The sequence below is a fragment of the Sminthopsis crassicaudata genome, chromosome 2 (assembly GCF_048593235.1).
Source record: "Sminthopsis crassicaudata isolate SCR6 chromosome 2, ASM4859323v1, whole genome shotgun sequence".
NCBI lineage: Eukaryota > Metazoa > Chordata > Mammalia > Dasyuromorphia > Dasyuridae > Sminthopsis > Sminthopsis crassicaudata.
Window position 1 is genome coordinate 230,389,237 of NC_133618.1, and position 21,685 is coordinate 230,410,921.

General features: G+C 34.0%; 1 protein-coding gene across 1 annotated transcript in view; it reads right to left on the reverse strand.

Moving 5' to 3' along the window:
- STK4 (serine/threonine kinase 4) overlaps positions 1-21,685 on the reverse strand; it is a 118,135-nt gene that overhangs the window by 36,899 nt on the left and 59,551 nt on the right. Inside the window, exon 10 of the mRNA XM_074288508.1 lies at positions 13,147-13,304. Within this exon, the coding sequence (XP_074144609.1) occupies positions 13,147-13,304 (158 nt within the window). The remainder of the gene's footprint in view (positions 1-13,146; positions 13,305-21,685) is intronic.

The following is a 21,685-nucleotide window of genomic DNA, read 5'->3' on the forward strand; positions in this document are numbered from 1 at the left end:
AAATGGTTCAAAATCAGAAACTAAAAGGATATTACCATCAGCTTTTCTAATGTATATTAAGGACAGATCATTCCATTTGACCATCAATTGAAACATTTTATATCTATTATTTCCCTCACTAAAATGAGAGCTTGAAATTGCATAAGTTTAATATATAATAGATCAATTGCTGTTTAGGGGAGGGTGGGGAAAATTTGGAACACAAAGTTTTGCAAGAGTGAATGTTATTTAAAAAAGAAAAAAAGAAAAAAAAAGGGAGCTTGAGAACAGAGAGACTCTCTTGCTTATTCATTCTTCTCAGATCTCCTCTGCTGGTTTTCATGACACTACTCTTTTCTTGTTTTCTACCTGCCTGACTACTCCTTCTTAGTCCCTTTTGCAGTATTTTTCTCCAGGTTATCCCTACTATAATCATGGGTGTTTCCCCTCCCCCTCCCAACCTCTATTGTAGGCCTTTTTCTATACTATCACTTTAAATGTTCTTATCAGTCCCAATGGATTCAATGATCACCTTTAGGCAAATAATTTTTATCCAGTCTGAACTTCTTATCTCCAATTCCACTTCACCAAATGACTTTAGCGTATCTTGAACTGGGTACCCACAAGCATCTCAGCATGTCCATTATATGTCATTATCTTTTCTGCAAAACTCTCCCTTCTTGCCAACTTTATTATTTTCAAGAGTACCACCATCTTTCCGTCTCCTAAGCTTGTAACTTCTGTGTTATCCTCAATTCCTTGCACTCAGTTTATATATTCAATTTGTTGTCATAACTTCTCATTTTTATCTTCACAATAGTTTTTGGATATGTTCCCTTCTCTCCTCTCATAACCAACACAGGATCTCATAACTTCATGACCAGCCTATTGCAAATGACTTTAACCATTAGTTTTAATCATTTAATTATGCCTTGTCTCAATCCATTCTAATCCATCTTTCACTCAGCTGCCAAAGTGATTTTCCTCAAGTCCTAGTATGACCATGTCACTTCCCTATTCAATAAACTCCAGTGGTTCCATGATCAAATATAAAATCTGATCAGCATTTAAAATCCCTTAAATCTAGCCCCTTCCTACTTTATCAGTCTTAATATACTTTATTCCCTTTCACACTCTCTACAATCCAGGTATATATTGGCTCATTTGCTATTTCTTACACAATCTTTCAATTCTGTGTCTTCATAATGGCTATGCTTTCCCACCTCACCTTGCCTCTTACTTTCTCTGGTATCCTTCAAGACTCAGATCTAGCCTTCTGTAGAAGGCCTCTTCTGCTTCCTCATGCTACTAGTGCCTTCCCTTTGAGATTACCTTTGAATTTCTATGTACATATCTTGGGTGCACAAAGTTATTTACAAGATGTTTCTTCATTAAAATATGAGTTGCTAGTAATTTGGAATTGTGCAAATTAAGGAATTAAATTGTCCATATAATCTGACTGAAAAAATCTAACTGAGAATATACACCAAAAAGGTCATTAATAAGAAGGAAGTCCCTACATAAACCGAAATATTTATAGCAGTGCTCTTTGTTGTAGCAAATAAGTGGAAATAAAGCAGATGCTTATTGATTAGGGAATCAATTAGGGAAACAAACTGTTATATGAATGTAATGGAATATTACTGTGGTATAAGAAATGATGAATATGATGAATAAATGCTTCCAGAGAAACATGGAAAAACATACATGAACTAATGCAGTGAAGAAAGCAAAACTAAGAAAACCATATATAAAACTACAACAATGCAAATGGAAAGAACAACCCTCACAAAACATTGAAAGCAAATGTTCAAAATTATAAAGAATAAGCATTGTCCAAAGAAGAAATAGAATATACCTCCCTCCGTTCCTTGGCAGAGTTGAGAAATCTACAGGTATGAAATATTGTTGACATTTTCATCCTTTTTTGATGTATTAACTGGTTTTACTAATTTCTGTTTCTGTCTGTCTGTCTCTCTTTTTCCTTCCTCTTACCCACCACCCCATAAAAATATTCCTTGTTATATAGAATGGCTCTCTTCGAGTGAGTAGAGGAAGGGATCCTGGGAGAAATTCAAGTGATATGAAAATCAATATTTTCAATAAAAAAATCATTTAAAAATTATGAGTTTCTTACAGGCAGGGTCAGTCTTTTTTGTCTTTCTTTGTTTCCCTAAGGCCTATTAGTACTGTGCTTAACAGATTAAACTTAGTGTTAAGTGTCACACAGCTAGGAAGTGTTAAAGAGTCTGAGACCAAATGTGAACTCAGGTCCTCCTGACTTCAGGGCTGGGGCTCTATCCACTGCGCCACCTAGCTGCCCCTTAAACTTTTAATAATGCTTGCTAACATAAAAAATGTCAGTATTGGAAGAGAACAAGGACCACAGAATATTAGAGCCTGAAGGGTTCTTAGAAATCATTAAGACTATCCTACCTCATTTTTCCAGATAACAAAACTAAACAAAATCCCTTTTCACCATAAAAACACTATACTCATGAACCATACAGAGTTTGCTTGATGGTAGCTCCCACGCATAGAGATTTTTAGCCTGCAGAACAGAAGACTCAGGAGAATATGATGGTTGTCTTCAATTATTTTAAAGGCTATGATGGAGGAATTAGACATGTTCTATCTGGCCCCACAGGAAAGAACTAAGACTAATAAGTAGAAGCTGGAAAAAGCAAATTTGGGCTTGATGTCAGAGAGAACTGTCTAATAATCTGAGCTATCTACAAGTGGAATGGATAGCCTAGAAAGGTGATAGGTTCTATTTTGTTAGAGATCTTCCATCAGAAGCTGGACAGTCACAGATCAGATATGTTTTAGTAAGGATTTCTTTCTAGTAGGGGTTAAATCCAATGGCCACTGAAGTCCCTTCTAAATTCAAATTCTGAGATTCAAGTTGTTAGCAGTTTCGTTCACAGTAATAGATAAAGTCACGTACTTTACAAAGCTGAAGGATACAAAAACTGGGAAGACATCAACAATCACCAAAACAAAAGTGGCTTCCAAAAGGAACCAAGGATACTGTGGTCTTCAATTCATGACAGAATTAAATTACCTGGAACTTTGTTCTCAATTTGACAGCACCAGAGGTTTTAAAAACTTAGTTGGACAAATCCAGACACTTTTCCCCCCTTTAAGTAATGCATATTTAATAAGTACTAAGTTAAAATAAAGGGAAATAATATTTTTTGCCAGGCTATTTCATCTGTTTAGTGTTTTTATGGGAAGTAGACAGAAGACATATTGATAAATAGACAGATAGATTCCTAATAACTACAATAATAACATTCAAAGGTTTCCTCCAGGTTATCTGAATAAAATCCAGCATTTATATAGCCTTCAGACTTACCTGGATATTTGACAACAGGTATGATTCTGGATTTCAGGCCATTAGAGAAAGTAAAATCTATCTTCACCCTTTACTCCCACAGGCAATAAATGTTACAAACATACATGTTAATTTTCACTAAATATATCTTTAAGTATGTTTAACCATTTAACTATGGCATAGTCATTTATCCCCTGAAACTAATTCCTCTTATGATAAGGAAGATGGAAAACACGTTGACAATCTACCTCACAGGACTATTATAAGAAAAGTGTATTGTAAATGTAATGAACTATAATATGCCATAGAAATGTCAACTATCTGTGAAGTGGTCTAATTACTCTGGAAAGCAATCTAGAATTATGCAAAATAGTGTCTAAAATATTTATACCCTTTGATTTGGAGATCATACTGATGGGCATATACTCCAAGAAGGTCAAAGATAGAGTGGTTCCATATACAAACCAAAATATTTATAGCAGCATTTTGTGTGGTAGCAAAGAACTGGGGGAATGGTTAAACAAACTGTTCAAGATAAATATGCTGGAAAATTACTTCACCTTAAGAAATGATAAAAATAAAGAATACATAATAGGCAACTAGGTGTCACAGGTGGGTAGAGCAATGGGCCTAAAATCAGGAAGACCTAAGTTCAACTCTGGCCTTGGACACTTATGAGCTGTGTGGACTTGAGCAAGTCATTAAATGGTATCTGTCTCAGTATCCCCATCTGTAAAATGGGGATAACAACAATGGCATCTACCTCTCAGGGTGGTTGTGAGGATCAAATTAGATAGTACTTGTAAAACACATGGCAAACATGAAAGCAATATATGAATGTGAACTACTATCAAACAGAATAACATGGGAGGATATATGAACTGATGCACAATGAAATGTAAATGTAAAAAAAATATATAAATGGAAAGCATGTGCATGCACGCACACGCACACACACACACACACACACACACACACACACACACACACAAAACCATGTACCTCTCCCCAAAATGAATGCTGTCTATTATAATGACCTAAAGAATTTATATGTGAATGTACTTTCCTCCCTTTTGTGCAGAGCGAGGAATAATGTGGATGAAATACTTGATATACTGTCAGATTTGATGTGTTGAATTTGATGAACTGCCTTCTTACTCATTTTCTCTCTCTTTGAAAAAATTCTTTGTTATAAAGAGTAGCTTTCTGGGTGAAAGACACATTTGAGAAGGGGATGTAAAAGCAAAACATGACAATGAAATTATTTTAAAATGTAACATCAGCCTTTGTTATGATAGATCAGTTGCTTCTCATGACAAAAATAACTTTAAATCTCAAATGAACTGAAAATAAAAAAACTGAACTTTCTTAATCAAATTAAAACTATGAAGTCCATCTTCTTGAATTTCCTTGTAGTAACTTAGAATGTTGTTTAATTTTATAGGATCTTTCCCCTTAATTTTCAAAGTAACAGAAAGAAAGAAATCTTTTAGATCTAGATATGACATGCATTATATGTCTTATTATAATGCATTTCCAACAAGGAATTTAAAATTTTGACTTCAACTATAGGGAATTCTGTCCCCATGAATTCTTCTGGGTTACTGTCCACATAATTTGCATATATTGCATCTCTTGTTTGAATGTAAGTTACTCAAATTCAAGTTACCACAAAGGCATTATTGCTGAGTTATAATATTCAGATAGAAACACTGAAAAACTTGGTTTGGTGAAAGTTTCTAAAAAGTTTAATCCTTGTCCAAAATAGCACTGACTGCCCAACAAGCCATAGATCTGTTAAAATATGTAATCATATCTCTCAAAATTCCACATGACTGAAGTATGAGATAGAGGGGGAAGGTGTGTGAACTTGGACAAATATGAAGGCCATTCTGACACCAAGTTTCTTCATGGTAGATTAAGGGAAAAAAGCAAAGAAGATTGGACTAAACTATCACTAAAGTCCCTTCCTATTCTGAAATCTTTTGATCCTTTGAAAGTGACATAGAGCTAAATTTGAGTCTGCTAATCACCGAGTGACACTAGGCAAATTCCTTCACCCTTTTGGGTCTCAGTTTCATTGTCTATAAAATAACTACTTCTCCCTCTCCTCCTCTCCTAACTTCACAAGAATGGTTGTGAGGATCAAACAAGATAATGCATAAAAATGCTTTGTAAACCACAAAATGCTATAAGAAGGTGAGCTTTCGGTGATTTATCTCAATTTTCTATGTGTTTCCACAATACATGGCCACAGAGAAAAGCTTAATAAGTGCTTTGTTATTGCATTCAATTTAAGAGTGGTCTCTTTGTCCATTACCAGGATTGGGGAACAGAAAGATAGATGTGGGAGTTTCAGAGAAAAGTGTTTACTGATGCAAAGTTTCTATTCTTTATTTTTGCCTAGTTCAATAAAGTAATGAGCTTTCAAACCACTATATAAATGGAAGTTGGTGTATTTATGGATTTGTCCTGTTATTTTTCACTCACCTTGCAATAAATGGACAATTAGCTCAAGGACTAAATGTATTTTCTTTCCTTACAAATTGGTAAACAACACTCATAGCTCTCTGGTGACGAGCTTTTGTGTTCCCAAGAAATATCAAGATCTAGCCTTGGAAAATATTGACTTATAAATGAATAAGTTTAGTATTTGTGTAACTACATCATCATGATTTTAAATTATGAACACAATAGGGATATTTTTCACCACCCCTAATATATTCATTTCCAAAATAGGCAGAATAATTGACTTTTTGAACAATACAAAAAGTTTTTTTTTTTTTTTTAAGAGAGACCTGAAGAAAGTTGTCCTCCCAATCAGATTTGGAATTCTATTCTAAAATGCAGAGCAAAAGATAAAGTTTCATGAAGTCACAAAATGTTGTCATCTACCCAGGCAAAGGATAATGCTAAAAATATCTTCTACCAAAAAAGACCAGTTGCCTAAGCTTTAATTCTCTGTAGAATTAGAAATATTAGTATGATTTCATAGATCATTAGGTTGGTTCAAACTAATATTAGATTAATAGTTGTATGGTTTTGTATATTTGACCCTGTTGTCATTAAATTCCTAGGAAGAATATTATCTTTTGCTACAGCATTAGGACTATATTGGAGGCAATTTGGTATGATAGAAAGAAAACTTGAGACCAAATTCTGACTTTATTATGTGGCCTCAAGTGAGTGATTCACTCAGTGAGTGAATAACAGATAGGCAGCACATGTACTACTCTAAGAATATGGCAGAAGGATCACTCTCTCTCCTTGGAATCAAAAGATCTGAGTTCTAATCTGCCTTTACTAACTGGGTACACCTCAACAAGTCCCTTAATGTCTCTGGTTCTTAATTTCATAACCTGTAAAATGAAAAAGTTTGATCAAATGTCCTTTAAGTTTCTTCCACTTCTAAATTTATAATTCTAGGAAATATTAAAAGCCTCAGAGAAAGGTATGCAGTACATTGGACAGATCTTCTATTAAGGATTTATTTAAGGACAAATATAAAGGTAAAGAAGGAGAAGGCCTGAATGGGTTACATTCTGCAGTGGTGGAAGGAGTAACTACATTGAGGGGATTACCAATCCACAGACAAATCAAAGTGTCATCTGAGGCATATATTGCTCAGTTTCCTTCTGTAGGAGATACGTTTGCGTTACCTTCGATAAAAGAATACAGTGATGTTCTTTCCTAAACACTATAAAACTATTATTTCTCTGTTAAAGCTTCTATGATGACATGGATTATTGGGATTACTGGGGCTCTCTCAAAGGTTATTCTATCAGAATGTGAATTCCAACAGGTTTTACCAAGGGAATAAGTCTTTCTCTGATAATAAATTGTTCTCTAAGGATCTGCTCAATTAAGGGCAAAGAACTCATTACTAGATCACATGCCATTGGTTGATAAATTATTTTTGTTAAAGAAACTCACAAAAGTGTCCAAAAACATGGAGAATAATCCCACAATGCTGAAATCAGAGGTATTTTAAAAGATTAAAGCTAAAAATTATTGAATGATATTCTCATTATACTTATAAAAGGAACTTAGAAAGAGGGCAAATTATACACAAGATAGTAACATATTGGGCAGTAATTTATTTCAACCAATCTATCCTCTCTTCGATACATCTTCTATAACTACATTGCTAAGATCAAGTTACTACTCTACTCAAAAGTTTTTATTAGCTCCCTGTTGTCTGCCGAAGAAACTAAATTATTGATACTGGCACAGATGGTCTTCTGAAATCTGACAGCCTTATGGCAAACTACTTTTTTTCATATGTCCTGCATCCAGACAATCTGAATATAAGACCAAACCTGTTCCTCCTTTTGGTGCCCTCATTCATCACTACACATTCTGCCCACTCTCCTAACCCAATGATGCTGAGAATAGATTTCATTTATTGCACTTAGTTTATTTTTTTAGAGGATAATTCAGGTTCCATTTGTCCTATGAAGCCTTCTCTGGTACCTCTACCTGGAGATGATTCTATCAAGGATTCACAAGAATGAGACATGACAATGTGATTTTCACCAGAAGGCTCAAGGTCAAAATGGAACTCTGGTGGAAATGTATTTATCTCCATTTTTTCCACAGAATACAAAAAGTTGTTTATTTCAATACTTCTAGGTTATGTTATTTTACCCAGTGTCCTCCCTCTATAGTATAGCATATATAGTCTTTCCATGCCTTGGTAGCAAGTTGTTTAATTACAATGACCAAAAAGAAAAATGTGCCATCTAAAAGCCAACCCTTTGGTGTATCTAGGAAAGAGGGATATAGAATGATCTAAGCACCTGCTTAGAAATGCTCAGAATGCTTAGAAATGCTCAGAAAGCCTTGTGCTAAATAGATGCTGGGGATATTAAAATAGGGTTAAAATTGCAAAGGGAGAAAAATGAAGTCAAATTAGGAGTGGTGGACAGGAAAAAGAGGGAAAGGGGGATGGAATCACCAGAAATTACAATGAATAAATTTAGGAGGAACAAAGTAGAAAGAAAGCTGAAAGAATGAGGAATTATGACCACACAAGAATTTCAAAGCACTAGATCACAGAGGTTGAATGATTATGAATGAGTAAAATTAAGGGTATGACTATTTCTATAAGTAGCAGAGGTAGAGTGATGGCCAGGATATTTGAGGGGATGCTCACATGTATACTGAAGTCCCTAAGTGTAAGGACAAAGGTTGAGGTGGGAAAGAATGTCATTTAGGTGCTTGAACTCCTTGAAAAGAGGGAAAACGATTTGGAGTTTGATAAATAAAAATAACTAACCCCTGGATAGGGTCATAAAGATGGATGGAATGAATTCTGAATGATGAAAACAGAGGGAGGATCTAGAAGAGGCAGTAAAAAGAAGCAAGGAGTACTTCTATTCTTTTTAGTGGCCCAGTTTATCAAGGGACCTAAGAGAAGGTACATTCAGAGATATGGTGTTTCTGAGGGAAGTCAGGTTTCTAGTATTAAAACAAAAACAAACAAACAAAAAACTTTCAAATATGAAAGTCAGTATGTTATTAACAGTATGTGATTCTGGAGGATATAATGACATAGGGTGACACAGCAGAACAAGAACATGATGAAGACAACTATTATAAGCCCTGTAAGTCTCTCTATGCTACCCATTTCCAGTCTCTTCTCTGTGCCATCCTCCTCCTGTGGAAGAATTTCAATTTGTCAGTGTCTTCCCTACAGTGTGGAACCCAGAACACAATACCACTGGTCTGAACAATAGTCAGGAAGATTACAGCCAGAGTTATCTCCCTCTTTACAGATACTATGCCTTATCAGTGCTGCCTAAGAGCACATATCTTTCAGCTCTTACAGTGCACTGCACACTGAGCTGGGGATGTGAAAATTGAGCTACAGTCTGCAATCTCTGAGATTACAGAGAATAGGAGAGGTGTCAGGAGAGGTGTCAAAAGGTAAGAGAAGGGCAAATGTCATTTGAATTTGGCAAAGAAGGCAACTCAGTTTTAGTTTTGGAACTTATATTCAGCTGTGGATGGAAATAGGGAGCTGTTTGCCAAGATGAAATGTTGCCATTACTGATTAAATAACTTCCCATTTACCTGCTTTGGGCAAAAAGGTCATTTCAAATAGCAACTTGTTTTGGAGGGAAAAGAAGTTCTTTTCTTATAATTAAATATTGCTTTACTAGAAATCAGAAGTCTCTGTTGAATACCTGGACAAATGGGAGAGGTGTAAGATATCCATAGAAAAATGTTTAGTTTGTTAGAGTGATACTCCAAACTGAAGAATATTTAAATTTCACTCCAAGAAGCTTGACAACATAAGCATGTATATAAATCTTACTATTCAATAGTTACATATCTGTGGCTGTGATTTCATTAACAAATATGCTTCTTCACTAGAATATGAACTTCAGGGAAGAAGCTGTTTTGTCTATTTCCCCAGCACCTATCACAGTGCAAGCTACACAAGAGATATTGGAAAATATGCCTGTTGATTGATTCTTTTATTTATTTTGATGGCTGCACTGGTATTTTCAATAAATATAGAGTGATTCCAAGAAAGGAAATAAGAGATTTGTACAATATTTGTGGAACATTAAATCACTTAACTACATGTGAATTTTATAGAACCCATCACCAAACAAGTCAAGAAATATTCTCACTTAAGATGAACTGTACTTATCAGAATAGCATTTGGACTGGTGTTTTCAATTATATGCTTTATAATTGACAAAATGTATATAATCAGAAAACTACATTAGTGTTGAAATAGATTTTAGAATACAGAATAACAGTGATGAGAAGGACCTTAAAAATACTGAACACAACTGTGTGGATGGAACTACAGAATGACAAATCTAAAAGGAACCTTAGAACATAAAATAACAACTAAAAGGAAACATTTTGCATTTTACTTAATACATTCCTCCAAAGACCTCTTTTAGGGAGAAATTTTTACACATAATATTCTTACTTCCACCTGTAATGCTTATTCAAAGTATATAAATTAGATCCATAATTTAATAATAAGAAGAGAGCAGGACATATTTGAATCTGGGAAATAATACATTTTTACAGATTCCAAGCTGTTCCACGAGACTACCACAGTGCCAAAAAATCATTTTACTGGCTACAAACAAGAAACCATCACAATCTCTGATGAACCAAAATGTGAATGACTCAAAGGACAATAAAGAGATGCAGAATGGGTTACAGCAAATTACCAATGAAATACTGAGTTTAAGAAAGCAGCAAGGGACCCGATCCAGGAAATGTGTACTTAGAAAAAAAGGTAGACATGTTCAAATCAAGATTGAGGGCTAACAGATAGTTTGAATGATGCACTTGTACTCACAAAATATAGAGAAAAAAAAAAGAGAGAGAGAGAGAGAGAGAGAAGTCTTTATTGAAAGAGAAAAACCTATACTAGCTTTTATCCTCTACAAATTTCTTTCTATGCAAGGGCAAGAATTACAAAGAACAAGAAAGCATGGATAGATTATGATCTGCATCAACAAAAGAAGGATAAACATCTGTGAGATCAGAGATCCACTGAGATGCTTAAGTAAAATTTATATCCTTAAGAAGTAGTTAGGAGGCAATCAGTAGCATTATACCAAAAGAATGATTAGCTGAAGAATCTGAAGGTTTCAGTTAGAACTCTGCCATTAAATCACACTTTAGTTAAAGTTTTAACATCCCAAGGTCTCAGTTTGTCTTGTAAAGAATGGGGATTGGATGAGATAATCTATCTTTTCCTAGTTCTATGATCTGTAAACAAAAAGTATTATTACTTTTTTTCAAAATGAAAAAATAAAGCATAGATCAAAGTTACTCTGTAGATAAGTAGAAGCCCTTGGATAAGAATCTAGAGCCCAAGATCATGTTTCATGGAAATATCTAAGGGATTTTGAATTTGGCTATAAAATACCAGCAAGTTTCTATGAGAATGTTTTTAAAATTCTGAAATCAAAAATGCTTTAAAAAATGCATAGAATGCCCAAAAAGTTATCAAACTGTGCATACCCTTTGATCCAGCAGTGCTACTACTGGGCTTATATGCCAAAGAAATACTAAAGAGGGGAAAGGGACCTGTGTGTGCCAAAATGTTTGTAGCAGCTCTTTTCGTAATGGCTAGAAACTGGAAGATGAATGGATGTCCATCAACTGGAGAATGGTTGGGTAAATTATGGTATATGAAGGTTATGCTCTGTAAGAAATGACCAACAGGATGAATTCAGAAAGGTCTGGAGAGACTTGCATGAACTGATGCTGAGTGAAATGAGCAGAATCAGGAGATCACTATACACTTCAACAACAATACTGTATGAAGATGTATTCTGATGGAAGTGGATATCTTCAACATAAAGAAGATCCAACTCACTTCCAGCTGATCAATGATGAACAGAAACACCTACACCCAGAGAAGGAACACTGGGAATTGAATGTAAAATATTAGCACTATTGTCTATCTACCCAGGTTACTTATACCTTCGGAATCCAATACTTAACGTGCAACAAGAAAATTGGATTCACGCACATATATTATATCTAGGTTATACTGTAACATATGTAAAATGTATGAGATTGCCTGTCATCTAGGGGTGGGAGTAGAGGGAGGGAGGGGAAAATCTAGAAAAATGAATACAAGGGATAATGTTATAAAAAAAAATTACTCATGCATATATACTGTCAAAAAATTGTATAATTATAAAATTAATAAAGAAAAAAAAGAAATTTAGCTCCTAAAAAAAAAAAAATAAAACTTAAATGCAAAATAAGAAAAAAGAAAATAGAAAAAGACAGGAAAAAGTCCACTATCATGCCCAGAAGAACCTAAGGGGGGGTATTAAAAATATGTAATAGTAAATTTCAATTTTAATAAGACATATATGATAATAGAAAAAAATGCATAGAAAGGGAATATAGATTTTTATAGCCTATTCTCAACCCTGATTTTATTACTCATCATTCTTTTCCGAACATAAATTGAGTCTATGGTTAAAGGTACTATGTAAATTACAAAATTTCAGAGTTTGAAAGGGTAGGAAGCTCCTCCACAACAACCCAAGACAAGTAGGTACCTTGACTACACTATACCAGATTGCATTTGGTTTCTTACCATGGATCTTTCTTTCCTACTTCTGGGATCTCCCCTTCATAAGTTGCTTCTATATCATCTTCCAAAAATAACTTTTGGGAGATGAAGAGCATGGAGAGTGAGTACAGTGGCTCTTAGGGCTTTTTTGATATTTCCACATTACTCACTGGACAGCTATTTTGCCTGAATACCTGGCTAGGGCAAAATACCAGAATTCCAAGAGAGGACTGGAACATAGTCATGATATGCTGCTTCCACAAGAAACTTTGAAATATTAATTCTTTCTTCTTCTAATGAAATTCTCAAAAAAAGCTAAAATGGAAAGAACTGTTATCAAAAGAATTTCCTTTGCTATTATTACCACCTCTCCTCTAAGTTTTAAGTGTTAGATCTCATCCCCTCACAGAAAATTATAGCCAGAGTAGCTTCACTTGACAGCTGACTGATTCTTTTACCATTCTAAATTTCAAGCTAGCCTTAGAAGTATTATCATGAGTGAAGGATTTCTGAAGTGCAAAAATCTCACAACATAAAAAAAACAAAGTAAAACTGAAATGTCAATAAAAATATCATAATACAAAACTCAGGAGGGCACATTAGAAGCTGCTATTAGGAGTACCAGAGAAAATATAGAGCAATGGCTAATGGGAAATGATTAGAAAGCTTCTGGCTCCATAGATCATTTTGGATATGGAACATTTCATATAACATTAGAAGCCAGAATTGTTCTTGTAAATGCCAATCTACTTACAAATTCATAGTCCCCATCTTGTGGTACTTTCCAATCTGAAGAATTTTTCAGTGGACTTGGGGCATTTTTGCCAAAGCTGTTGACCTGATTCTCTTTTTCTTTCTGCTCAAAATACTCAAGGAAAGATGGCTTTGCAGGCTGCATAGTTTCATCTCTTCCTGAAAACAAAGAAAAGAATAGAAAGCAAATTATTTTATGGGATCATAAAAAGTTGGACAATATGTTGAATGAAGGAGACACCAGAATTGGAATCAGAGAGTTTGGGTTGAAATCTGGTTTTGCTACTTTAATATCTATGTCATTTGGGGAAATTTGGTTTACTCTTTTGGCTCAGTTTTCCTCATGTGTGAAATGAGAGTTAGATTCGATCAGCAATAGTCAAACTTTTTGGTCCCAGAAACCTATTACAATGCTTAAAAATTATTCAAGACCTTAAAGAACTTACTTTATGGGTTTTACCTACTGATATTTGCTATATTAGAAATTACAACAATTAAGTTTATTAACTCACTTATAATAATAATAATAATAAGTATTATTATATAAGTATAGATAATAATACACTAAGACATTTATAAATAATATAATTATCATATGTAAGTATATATTAATAAATTATAATAATAATAAACTCATCACATGTTAACCTAGATAACATTTTAAATGAAAAATAACTACTTTTTTCAAAATTAAAAAAAATTAGTGCTATAATATGGTAGTGTTTTACATATTTTTGTAAATATGTTTGGTTTTCTAATAAACAGTTGGATTCTCATATTTGCTTATTTAATCTGTTGTGAAATACTATTTTGGTTGAAATATAAGAAAAAAACCTTCAAATAGGTATGTAATTGGAAAGGAAAGGGACATTTTAATAAGCAAATAAGTTCTGAGAATTATTGAGATAGTTTTGACACTTGAGACCACCTTGAAAAGGTCTTTGAGATCACCAAAAATTCTTGGACCATACTTTGAGAACTGCAGGACTAGATTCTGAGGTCCTTTACGGCTCTGAAATCTACGATATTATGGCAAATCCTATCACCCTCTGAGGTACTATAACTTGCTTAGATAATCTCATGCCTCTTGGGAGACAGAGCTCAGAGTCAAGAGTGAGAAGGGACTCAATACTCCATAGAAACTATATCTTCCTTGTTTTCTCCTGTCATGTCCTTCCATTTCTGGAATTGGAAAGTTGTTTCCTCTTACCTATTCCTATGTCATATTCAGAAAACAACTTTCTTTCCTGTGGGGCTCTTGATACTTCTTGAGTTATCTCCTATATTATTTATTCATTAGAGAGGTATTTTTACTACCAAGAATAAGAAGAATTAAGTTTGAGTCAGGCTTCTTGATTTACTAGCTGTATTACTGTGTGCAAGTCATTTTCACTCTCTGGCCGTAGTATTCTTAGTAACTGGAATAATTAACACTTACATGGCTCACCACACAGAAGTGTGGGGAAAAGTGTTTAATCAATAAAATAGAACACTAACACATTGTTGGTGAAGTTGTGAATTGATTCAACCATTCTGAAGAACAATATGGAACTTTGCTCAAATGGCTATCAGACTTTGATCTAGCAGTGTTTCTACTGGGCCTGTATTCCAAACATATCATAAAAGAGGGAAAAGGACCCACATGTGCAAAAAAATGTTTGTGGCAGCCTTTTTGTAGTGATAAGGAACTGGAAACTGAATGAATGCCCATTAGCTGGAGAATGGCTGAATAAGTTATGGTATATGAATATAATGTAATATTATTGTTCAATTAGAAAGATCAGCAGGATGATTTCAGAGAGGCCTGGAGAGACTTACGTGAACTGATGCTAAGTGGAGTAGAACCAAGAGATCATTGTATACAGCAACAACATGATATGTTGATCAATTATGATGATGTGGCTCTTTTCAATAATGAGGTAATGCAGGCCAGTCACAATGGTCTTATAATGAAGAGAGCCATCTGCACCCAAAGAGAGGACTGAGTGTAGAACACAACATAGTATTTTCACTTTTGTTGTTGTTTATTTCCATTTTTTTTTCTTTCTTGTTTTTTTCCTTTTGGATCTGATTTTTTTTTGGTGCAGCATTGTGGAAACTGTGGTAATTATGGAAACATATATAGAAGAATTATACATGTTTTAAACATATATTGAATTGTCATCTAGGGGAGCAGGTGGAAGAAAGATAGGGGAAAAAATTTGGAACACAAGGTTTTACAAGGATGAATGTTAAAACCATGCATATGTTTTGAAAATAAAAAGTTTTAAAAAATAAAATGGAGGGGCAGCTAGATGACATAGTGGATAGAGCACTAGCCCTGAAGTTAGAGGACTTGAGTTCAAATCCGGCCTCAGTCACTTAATACTTCCTAGTATGTAACATTGGGCAAGACACTTAACCCAAATGCCTCAGCTAAATTTAAAAAAAAAAAAAAAAAAAAAAAAAAAAAAAAAAAGGAAAACTAATAAATGATAAAATGTCATAGAAATATGAATAATTGTTGCGATGATGCCATCTCTTAGTTTCTCATTGCTCAAAACCCTGAAGAATGATTCAAGATGCAAGGCAATCTAAATCTGTCTGGCAATCTGTAGAAGCAAGAGAGATAATTCTCACTTATGTGCAGAGGTGGAAATCCTCAGGAATGAAACATTATATTTAATGTTTGAATATAGTGCCATACTGATTGGGTTTGATGAATTATTTTTACCTCTTCCTTTTTTATTAGAAAAAATTTTTATAAGGGATCATTCACTAGAAGCAGAAAGAAATGGGATACAATGAGAAACTTTAGCAATATAAAAGCAAAAGGTGTGATTTAAAATCTATTAAAAATTTAAAAGCTCAGAGGGGGATGCAAATGAAAATTTTCTTACTACTTTATTAAATTTAATATGAAATTCTAAAAAATAAACTGTACATTACAGAAGTAAACAGTTTCATATCTAAATATTTTATTCTTTCTATATAAGATATTTCTTTTTGACTTAAATTTTATAATAAAATTTTTAAATATTCAGGTTATAAGGTTTTATAATTTATATGAAACCTTCACAATGATTCTCTGAGGTTATAGTAGTTCATCTATTATTATCTGCTCTCAGCTTTATCAGTAAAATAGGAATTAGTAACTTGCTAAAGCCCACACAACTATTAAGTGGCAGAATCAATACTTGACCCTATGTTTTCTGTTTAAGTTCTATGGTTCTATCCACCATATCCAGCTGCTGAAAAGGAAGCCCTCAAAGACTAGAGCCAATTAATTGAGAAAATACCCAATTAAGAGATTGCTCTATAATTTTCCCTGTTCCTTGTTTGTCTCTCCTGAATACTTCAGTGTTCACTAAATCATTTGAGTTATAGTAGGTAATAATATTGTAGGAGACAAAATTTCATTTAATTAAGCTATTTATCAGTTGTTTTGTGGGGAAAGGCTAGGTATCAAGATCCTTTATATCAATCTAACTGGCACAGCTTTAAGTGCTAAAACATATTAATATTCTTATAAATGTGATTTATATTTCAAATTTTACAAAGTAAAATTTATTTCCATAGATCTTGTTTCTCCTCTGACACCTATGCATATTTCCCAATGCTTAATGCCTGAATCTCTTTTTTTTCTAGAAAATTTTAACCTAATGTTTTGCTCTCAATTTGAATTCATGCCTAAAACCAAATACAAAACTTTTCATGATACTACTCCCTCTTGATTATCTTTCTACTTGCTTGACCATTCCTCAATCTTACTGGATTCATATCACCCCTTCCTATGGGTATATTTCCAGGATCTCTCCTGGGTCTTTTCTTTTTCTTTATATTCTCTCACTTGGTGACTTTTTCAGATGCCACAGGTTTAATCATCTTTTATATGAAGATATATAAAATTAGTCTCTCTCCTCAGCTCTTGTCATCTATTAAATTTCAAATTGGATATTCCATGGACAATTCAAACTTAACATGTCCAAAAATGAACTCTGTGTCTTTCTTCTGGAATTGATCTTTCCTCCAAAATTCACTTTCCCAAAGGAATCATGGCCCTTTCACAATCTCAGCAATGTCTGAATCCTTACTCTACTTCCCCTCACCTATACAATCAAGTTGCCAAATCTCTCACATCCATTCCCATCTCACTATTCATGAAACCACCAGCTTAGTTCAGACCTTTAACACATCTTTCCGGTTTACTGCCTATAGCCTTATAATTGATCTCCTTGCTTCAGATTTCTGACAACTTCATCCTCCACATACATAGCTGCCAAAATGATTTTCCTTAAGCACAGGTCATTCTTCTATTCAATGCTCTGGCGAATCCCTAATGCATCTAAGATCAAATATGAGCTTTCACAAGCCTTTTGCCAATTTACCTTTCTAGCCTCATTATTACTTTCTTAACTTTACTGTGAGGTCAGCTGACCTTGTTAACATTCCTCTCACAGAGCACATGCTATACCTTTGCCCTAGCTATCCACCATACTTGAAGGAATCTCTTTTTTCACCCTTACCTCATAGAATCTTTCTGCTCCTTCAAGATTAAGCTCAAACACTACCTTCTCCTGAAGCTTTTCTGAGCTCACCCCTTTTCCTTAAACTACTTTGTATTTATTTTATATGTACTTATATATGGACATGCTATCTCTCCTTGTAATTTCCTTAAGAAGAGAAACCATTTCATGTTTTACTTTGTATTCATAGACCCTATTACAGTACCTGGAAGACAGCAAGCATTTGCTTGTTGATACATTACTTGGATATAAAAGATTACATCATAAACACAGGAATAAGAAAAGGATAGCCTTTCATATTCATAGACAGAAGAGTTCTTAAAAAAAAAAAAAAAAAAAAAAAGACGAGATCAGAGGAGATCAAATAGACAACTGTGACTGAATTCTGACAAAACTGAAAAACTTTTATATAAATAAAATTAGTAAAGTTGAAATTAGAAAGTTATAAAGTTCTGTTGTCTCCAGAAACTGCTGATCGCTCTCTGGGAGGAGATCTGCTGTCTCAACTCAATCTCTCGGTCCCCAACTCTAACCTAGAGTTGAGACTCTTCTCAATCTCTCAAGTGCTGCCCTCTTTTATCTTCCCAGAGAATGGACGTGGGATAATGCAAGGGCTTCTGGGAAAAAATACTTCAACCAATGAACTTGCTCCTCCTAAGCATGCAAGCTCCTCCCCAGGAGTTCGAAGGGGTAAAACTCCCAGTAAAGGCCGGAACTAGAGAATTGTTAAGTACTGACTTAGCACTTAGTATGAACCTAATATCTCATTATCCCTTTAGCATTTAGTAAGAACCTAACAGAAAGTAAACAATTTACTGAGAAAAATCTTTTGTAGTTACTCTGATAAAGATGATCTATATTTTTGATCCTATGTTCTCCCCTCTACTACACCTTTCACATAGCTGTCACCATAGTCTTCATAAAAAATGACTTTGATCATTTCATCCCATTGTTCAATAAATTTTGATGACTCCCCACAACCAAAAATACAAATGCCACTATTTGGCATTTAAAGCCTTTTAGCCTAGATGGCATGTATACTGGATAAGAGTGTTGGGCTTATAATTAGAAAGAGCTGAGTTTAAATTCTGACTCAGAATGGCTGCACGATTCTGGGAAAGTCCCTTAACCTCTTTCAACATCAGTTTCATCAAATATAGAACAAAGAGGTGGGACTTGTTGGCATTTAAGACCTCCTCCAGTTTAAATTCTCTGCATCTGTTTTTACAGATTTACTATATGTTACTCCCCTCTTCAAACATTTGACAGCTTGGCCAAAGTGGAATTTTTGTTGTTTGTAACATACAGACTTATCTCCCTTCTCTATGTCTTTGCACTGGCTATTCCTCTTAGTTGGAATGCATTCCCTCATCATGTCTACCTCTAGGTTCCTTCAAAGATAAATTCAAGGCCACCTTCTACTAGAAACTGATCCTGGATTTCCCAACAGTTTTTGGTTTTTTTCCCCCATTGAAAAAGGAATTTGTGACATAATTGTAACCCTAGATTTAGTGATAGAGTGCCATATATAGTTTAACAATTTTATAAAGTAATGGTCAAGTTTGTAAATTTTTCTTTCACAAACATAAATATTACCATTTAAAATCTTCTCTGTGTAAAGGGGTATACTAAGTACTACTATTAGATGCTGTTAACAAAGGAAACAGAAAATATAGGCAAGAGAAAATGCAAATCCTTATTTCCAATGTTTCCCTTCAATCTGGATTATTTTTACTAAAAAAATGTATCACAGTACATAGCATCATATGTTCTGATCATATATAAATTTACTCTTTTTTTTTGGAACAGAAGCCATTCTTCGTAGTCTCAAAACAAAACCAACAAATTGCCACTTCTACAAGATTTTCAGGTTTTGGAGCAGATTTTATTTCATACAATTATTGTCACAGATCAGGTGCTAATGTAAATGTCACCAAAACTGCTCACAAAACCCAGGCCTAAACATCATATATGAAATACTAGAAAACCTCTTTGAAACCAAATGTTTTATACCACAGAATCACAGAATTCTAGAGTTAGGATGAACCTGAGAATGGAGACCATCAAATATAGAGTTGTTAGTATTTGGGAACACCAAAGCTTAGAAATCCAAATGTTATAGTTAAAATGCACATTAGAGGATACTTACATGTAAAGAAAAAGTATCAAAGAAGGGAGCAGCTTGCCAGTCACACACAGTGAGTTAGTGGAAAAACAGGCACTAGAATATAAGTTTTCTGAATCAGAAAGTTCTGCTCTTCCCACTGTCCCAGAGTACCTTTTATAGAAAGTTGAAAATTAAGCTAACAATTTATTAGTTGTAAGTGAGTCACAGGGAAACTGCTAATGAAAAATCTTTATAGCAGACAAACAAACAAAAATAAATAAATATCACCAGCATCTAAATTTCTGTGACGTTAAGTTAAATTTCAGTCTAAAATGAGGAAAATTTAACTTCGAACTGAAGAAAAATATTCACTCAAATGTACAGATTTCTACTGTAAAATAAGTAATCTTTGTCAAATGTGGTTCTGCTATTCAAAGGAGCAGCAGTGACCATGAATCAGGTTCTTTTAATAATTAAAAAAACCTTTTATGGCTGTTGAGAGAACTACTAATAGAAACCGCTGCATGTATCCATTACAGCAGAAAGGATGTGACTACCACCAAGTTGGCACACCAATCCAACATGGTAACTAGTTCTTTTTAGTATTTAGCAACAAGAGCTCCATTTTTTAAAAAAATGCAAATTCATTGAACAAACATTTGCTGAACACATATGATATATAAGGTCTTGAACTAGGTACTATTGTGGACAAAGAGCAAATAAGGGATGGCACCCTCCCCCAATGAGCTTACATTCTAGCAAGAGTATTAAGATGAGCTACAAATTATGGAGAAATGTCCAGGCAAGAGCACTGGGATTATAGTGTGGAAACCTAATATCTTGCTCCTTGACTTACCTTGTTTTGAGCTCCCTGGGTCTCACTTTAGACTCATTTATAAAGCAGGTCTAACAATGCTTAATTCAGAGTTGTGATAATCAAATTAGATAACATACACAAATCATTTTGTAGCCAGAAAGTATTATATACATGACATTTTTAATTCATTGTTAAATTTCTGTCCATGTCATGTTGAAACAGTGAGATCATTCACTTCCATATTTGAATTTTTCTTTTGCTTAGAAATTTCCCTTTTCTGTGACATTTAAAGATTAATGTTTTTGGCCTTGGAAATGTCAGTTGCCCTTTTTATCTTTTTATGCCTAAAGGCCACAGAAGAAAACCTATCCAAAATGTCTGATTTAATTTTCTATTTGTTCACTTGTGCACATAGTTCAGAAATTTAGAAAATGCTTGATATATTTATTAGCAATGAAAATCTCTTAAACTAGTGAACCGTCTCTCCTCCAAAAAAAAAGTTTTCCTAAGGAATTACATATTTAATCAATGCAATATTAAGATTAAATTCAAAAATATACTTAAGGAAGTGAGATGCTGGTCTGCCCTATATTAATTTAATTCTCATATAAAGTGTGAGGTACTAATGGCATAGGAAGCCATCTGATAAAGTGGAGAGACAAAAAGACTGAGGATCAGAAGACTTTATTTAGAGTCTAGGCTCTGTCACTAATTCAATTTGTGACCTTGGGCAAGTAATTCTCTGAGTCTTAGTTTTCTCAACTATAAAAGGAAGAGCTTGGATTATATGATAGCTAAATTACCTTCTATTTTTGATATTTAATGATTCAATGGCCTGGCATTCAAGGATTCTGTGACTTGGCAATAACTTTCAAAAATACAATTGTGCTTCAGATATCATTAATCTTGCAAGGTAGTTGGTGTTCCCTGAGGGTTGTGATATATGATCTCCCCTAATCTAGAATAAACCACCAATTAGGTCTGTGTAATCACAAAATGAAGGGAAGGCCAGAATAGAGGTGAAAATGCTGCAAAAATAAATTAACATATCAGTCTCAAGGGTGTCTCTTACTCAACTTTTAAAAAACAGAATAAAATGGTAATAAAACCT